This window comes from Salpingoeca rosetta, assembly GCF_000188695.1.
Source record: "Salpingoeca rosetta unplaced genomic scaffold supercont1.14, whole genome shotgun sequence".
In the NCBI taxonomy this organism is placed as follows: Eukaryota; class Choanoflagellata; order Craspedida; family Salpingoecidae; genus Salpingoeca; species Salpingoeca rosetta.
In genome coordinates this window covers 130,097-135,096 of record NW_004754920.1, presented here as the reverse complement: position 1 = coordinate 135,096, position 5,000 = coordinate 130,097, and the positions used below count along the sequence as shown (strand labels likewise).

Genomic DNA, 5,000 nt, shown 5'->3' with positions numbered 1-5,000 from the left:
TGAGCACGACACAGAGGAGTCGTTTGCGTCTCTCCGCACCACCCTCCGCCACGCCGACGGCACAGACCAGACCGACACCACCACTACTTCAGCATCAGGGCCGGCATCAACGGCACGGGCAGCGACGAAACCAAAGCCAAAGCCCAAGCCAGCAAACGTCAAGACCGCCAAACACATCACCAGCCTGTGATGTTGTGTCTGTGTCTGTGTGTGTGTGTTTGCGTGTCTGTGCGTCTGTGTCTGTGTCTGTGTCCGTGTCTGTGTCCGTGTGTGTGTCTCTGTCCGTGTGTCTGTGTCTGTGCCTGTGTCTGTGTCTGTGTCTGTGTGTGCGTGTGTGAGCGTGCGTGTGTCTGTGTGTTTGCTCCGCCTTGTTGTTTTGCTTTCCTAACTTCCTTCATGAATTTGTTATTTCTTTCGCCGCCCATTCTTGCTGGCTCGCTTTCTCCCCTCCACGCCATCTTCACTCTCGCAATGATCACTGTACAGGCAACATGCTGTTGGCCAGTTATGTTTTAAGAGTTTTTGTTTTCGTGCTCTGTCAACATGCAATTCACGCTACCCTGTGCGCTATGCCACGTGCTGTAACAACAAACACTACAAACGATCACTTTGAACATTTCGTATCACCATCTCATCATCGCATCATCTGAATGACCACCCACAAGCACACGCTCGCAACAGAGCACACGCATTCATGTAACCACACGCATTCATGCAACCCCACGCACGCAGTCAAACACACGCACGCAGTCGAATACACGGATACCAACGTCCCCCCTCCCCCACTTCAACCTCTCCACCTTGCCTCCACCTTTTACTCAGCCCTGTTGTTGGCGAACCTGCTCGCTGATGTTGTTGATGCGCGTGTGCGGGTATGCCTCGGGCAGGAGGAGATACGGGTACAGCGCCGACGGAAGAAAGTGCTGAGTCAGCTTTCGTAGGCTGTACCCATATGCGTTCACGCGTGCCTCGTACTTGTCGATGACGTGTGCACACCGTTGCGTAAAGTTTGGCTGCAGCTGTTTGAACGTCTCCACCCACGAGAACTGGGCACCGGGGCCCGTGTGCACCTCAACAGCTGCCCGGCTCCCGTGATAGTGCAGCAGCTGCCGCCGCCGCTGCTGTGCACGCGTTGTGGATGAGGATGATAACGATGATGGTGATGGTGGTGGTGGTGATGATGATACCTCGGTGTGGTTGCGGCTCGCGCCAAGGGAGGGGACATCATCCCACCTGGCACCATCTCCATCAGCACCACTGTCACCACCACCGCCACCGTTGCGGGCTGCGAGCGGGCTGCGCTGTGCCCTGGACTTGTAGTCGAATGCGCCCGCCTTCATCAGGTCACCGGCTGCCGTTGGGGCGACGATGTGCGGTGCTGGTAGCGGCTCGATGTCGCCCTTGTTCGCTTCCTCAAGATACGCAGCGTTGTCCAGGGGCACGTCCTTTGCGTTGATGCTGATGTTTGGCGCCAGGCCCAGCATGTGCTCTGCAACGTGCAGCACAGCCTCTGTGTTTCGCCGGTCGAGCAGCGTCTCCAAACTGACAATGCCCACGTTCTCCAGATACGGCAGGTCCTGCACGAGCCAGTCGTAGACGGTGAGGAAGCCCTTGATGTCCAACTCGGCGCAGTCGTTGTAGTACTGCCGCTGCTTTGCCGCGTTGAAGCGGTGGTAGAAGTGGTACATGGCGCCGAGTGGGTGCCGGATGGTGACGAAGAACACCGTGCGGAGCCCGAAGATGCGCTGCATGTACCGCGTCATGGTTGTGTGCCGAGGTGACTTCTCCAGCAGTACGGGTTTGCTCATGTCCCAGTACGGCGACCATGCCTTGACCAGCTTCCGCTTCGTGCGCTTTGGCGACCGCACGTCACGCTCCGTCTTGTGCGCGTCCTCGTGGTAGAACCAGCGCCGGGCCCCGCCAATCTTCCGCGCCGTCGTGTACACGCTCTGCAGATGCTGCCCTTCGTCCTCAGCCTGGCCCGTATCTGCGAGTGTGTGTGTGTGTGTGTGTGTGTGTGTGTGTGTGTGTGTGTGTGTGTGTGTGTGTGTGTGTGTGTGTGTGTGTGTGTGTGTGTGTGTGTGTGTGTGTGTGTGTGTGTGTGTGTGAATGGCGTGAGAACAACATATGAAGAAGGGAAAGAGTTGTTTGAAGGACGTACAATGTAACGGCAATGGAAGCAGACGATGGTTGAAATAGATATGGTGGCAGGAAAGTGTGATGTGGTGTGATGTGATCTCATTTCAAAACTCCAACACACGTGCGCACACACGCACACACGCACACACACCAGCACCAACCTGTGAGGCGTGTCACGTTTGGATTCATTGCCAGCAGGAGGTCCAACAGCGTTGTTCCGCTAAGGATGCATGAACAACCGCTTGCGTGAGCAAAGGAACGCTGTACACGGCACTGACCAAATAAACGCCACAACACACACAAACACACACAAACACACACACACACACAAACACACACAAACACACACAAACAAACACACCTGTGGTGTTGGCCGACAACAAACGCGTGGCGATGAAATGGCTGAGTGCTGGTGCTGTCGTCGTCGTCGGCGGCGGCGTCATCATCGGCTGCATCGTCATCATCACCGTCTGCAGAGGGATCCGTGGTGGTGTTGATGGCATCGTCGTCGTCGGTCATGCGTGCGTGCGTCACGGCTGGTGACAGCGCCGCAAGCGCAACGAGCACCAACAAGAAGAACATGACGCCGCCAAGGCCAACACGGCCCCGGCTGCGACGTCGCGCTGGTGCCGGTGCTGGTGGTAGCATTGTTGTCGTTGGTGGTTGTTGGAGTCGGGTTTTGCCAATTGCGGGCAATGGAGGAGGACAATTGGCAAAACCGCTTGTGCGGTGTGATGCTGTGCCAAATATGGAATGGTCCGGAAGTGCGTCAGTGCCAGTGGAACTGACAGAGAGAAACATAGGCCATGTCAGTGTCACTGTCCGACTGTCACACCCTGAGCGAGAGGACGGGGACACGGCAGTCCGCAGAGGCACGGTGTTATGCAATACCGTGTTTGCGATGTCATCGCCCAAGTGAGAGAACATGTGTGTCATCACCAGCGCAAGGAAAGGAACGCACGATAGTGTGGCGCCATTTATCCCATTCCTTGGTTTCCCTCCTAGTCGACTCTCTCACAAAGAGACTGTCTACCCGACACCCCCTTATGCCATGTACGTTCTGTCAATTGGCGTGTGTGTGTGTGTGTGTGTGTGTGTGTGTGTGTGTGTGTGTGTGTGTGTGTGTGTGTGTGTGTGTGCGTGTGTGTGTGTGTGTCTGTCTGTCTGTCTGTGTCTGTCTGTGTCTGTGTGTGTGTTGTGCGCGCGCATGTGTGACGACGTCGCCCCGCCTGCTTGCCTGGGCACCTTATTGTCACAACGATCCACTGTGTGCTCATCCCAGGACTGAACACCCCTCCCCCTGTGTGGTTGTACGTGCGACTGGACGTCATTCATTTGCAGTGCCAAAGTTCCGCCTGCACGGAGCCAGCAACAACGTTGTTGGCCGCGAAAAACAAGGCAAACACGACGGCGAGCGCTTCTGCGTTCCTTTAAGCGTCTGCTCCGATGGACGAGTATTGGCCGTGATGACTACATGCCAACAAAAGCCGTGGATATCTGTGAACAGACGTAGGTTGACGCTGCCTCGCGTGCCAATATCCCGAAAGGACGGTGCGAACAGAGACTGCGCCGCAGACATCATTCACCTACGTACAGGAACGATGCCCAGCAGCATGCGTGGCAGCGTTCCGCCGCACATCACAAGGGAGGTGCGCGAGTGCGCCTGGAGCTTTGTGGCGCAGCCAGGAGGACAAGGCATTTCATGGACTGTCTGCATTGACAAGGATGCCGGAGTCAAGCAGCGCAAGCACAAGACTTATGTCGTCATATCCAACGACCGTCTTCATGAGTATCGCTTCACATGGGTGATGCCGTGGGACAGTGCCACCGCGAGCGTGATTCCAAAGCTGTACCACTTTGATGTGCTCCCTGATTTCCACGGTATGTGTCGCATGGATTTGCCTTCCTGGTGTGATGTTGATGTTTGCTCACGTGCCTTGGTAAGTGCTCACACACACGCCGTTTTCTTCACTCACCCGAGTTTGCACCATGTGGTATGAATTGTACAGGCTTACGCAGTGACAAAAGGAGTACGTGATATCATCATCCCACATCAGCGCACCTGCGTTGCGTATTCGGGTTTTGGCGACGGTGTACCCTTGCATCTTGTACCCCTCTCCTTCTTGTGCCTTGTTTCTCACCCTTGGTACCACATGACACCCACTCCACTTGCAGATCTGACGTACGGCTCAAAGTTGGACGCAAGAGCACAACGCAAAACGTACATCCAACTGAAGCGTATGTTTGGCAAAGCGGTGTGACGAAGTGCTGCCGCAGCTGCATATACCCCATAGTGTTAAATCAAGCAGTGTGTGTGCTTACGGCACACACCCAGCCGATTGTGCCAGAGCGATGGCTTTTATGGCACACTAATTTGAACGGAAACAGTGGGTTGATTTGATGAGATGGGTCTCTCATCAACCGCTTCATGATCTCGGGCGTTGTACCCGAAGCAGCATCAGCTTTGATGGAACACTGTTGTTTGCAGTTTGCAGTCATCATGTCACGTCTCCCTCATGTCCCAGCCGTTCGCAGCAATTTTGTTGCCTTGCTGCTTTCTCCTTCCCCTTCTTCGCTTCTTTGCTCCTGTGTGTTGTTCTGCTCGCTCTTCTCTTCCCCCTTGCGTTTCGCTTGTTTGTGAGTGCCATGTTGTGGTGTACCTATCCTCTTCCTCACATGACTCATTTCGTCCTATTCCTCCCTCCTCTACCGTGCCCTGACAACCCTAAGCATACAAGTACAACCCCATCAACAACACCAACTACTACTATTTTAATAACCACACACACACACACACACACACACACACACACACACACACACACACACACACACACACACACACACACACACACACACAC

General features: G+C 54.9%; 4 protein-coding genes across 4 annotated transcripts in view; 3 read left to right on the top strand and 1 right to left on the bottom strand.

The window, feature by feature from the left end:
* The window catches only part of PTSG_06147 (uncharacterized protein), a 5,200-nt gene extending 4,586 nt beyond the window's left edge, over window positions 1–614 (top strand). Inside the window, exon 12 of the mRNA XM_004992982.1 lies at window positions 1–614. This exon is cut by the window's left edge and continues 50 nt beyond it. Coding sequence (XP_004993039.1) covers window positions 1–190 — 190 coding nt within the window. The 3' untranslated portion in view covers window positions 191–614.
* Window positions 498–2,891, bottom strand: PTSG_06146 (uncharacterized protein). The gene is made up of 3 exons (XM_004992981.1): window positions 2,501–2,891; window positions 2,301–2,359; window positions 498–1,987 (listed from the first exon to the last, which is right to left on the bottom strand). Exons 1-3 carry the CDS (start codon window positions 2,785–2,787, stop codon window positions 819–821), a joined length of 1,515 nt encoding a protein of 504 aa, XP_004993038.1. The 5' UTR covers window positions 2,788–2,891; the 3' UTR covers window positions 498–818.
* A 54-nt stretch (window positions 2,892–2,945) lies between these two features.
* On the top strand, window positions 2,946–4,400 carry PTSG_12402 (uncharacterized protein; the record flags this gene model as incomplete). Its single annotated transcript, XM_004992980.1, has 3 exons — window positions 2,946–3,192; window positions 3,481–4,020; window positions 4,315–4,400. 3 exons carry the CDS (start codon window positions 2,946–2,948, stop codon window positions 4,398–4,400), a joined length of 873 nt encoding a protein of 290 aa, XP_004993037.1.
* Window positions 4,401–4,655: 255 nt separating this feature from the next.
* The window catches only part of PTSG_12401 (uncharacterized protein), a gene marked incomplete at both ends in the record, with an annotated part of 6,353 nt that continues 6,008 nt past the window's right edge, over window positions 4,656–5,000 (top strand). The window contains one exon of the mRNA XM_004992979.1: window positions 4,656–4,666. Within this exon, the coding sequence (XP_004993036.1) occupies window positions 4,656–4,666 (11 nt within the window). The remainder of the gene's footprint in view (window positions 4,667–5,000) is intronic.

Excerpts from the sequence above, each read along its gene's own strand:
- PTSG_06146 (XM_004992981.1), bottom strand. The coding sequence starts at position 2,787 with ATGCTACCACCAGCACCGGCACCAGCGCGACGTCGCAGCCGGGGCCGT. Across the intron at positions 2,360-2,500 it reads GTTGTCGGCCAACACCACAG|CGGAACAACGCTGTTGGACC; the intron begins GTGTGTTTGTTT and ends ATGCATCCTTAG. Across the intron at positions 1,988-2,300 it reads AAACGTGACACGCCTCACAG|ATACGGGCCAGGCTGAGGAC; the intron begins GTTGGTGCTGGT and ends ACACACTCGCAG.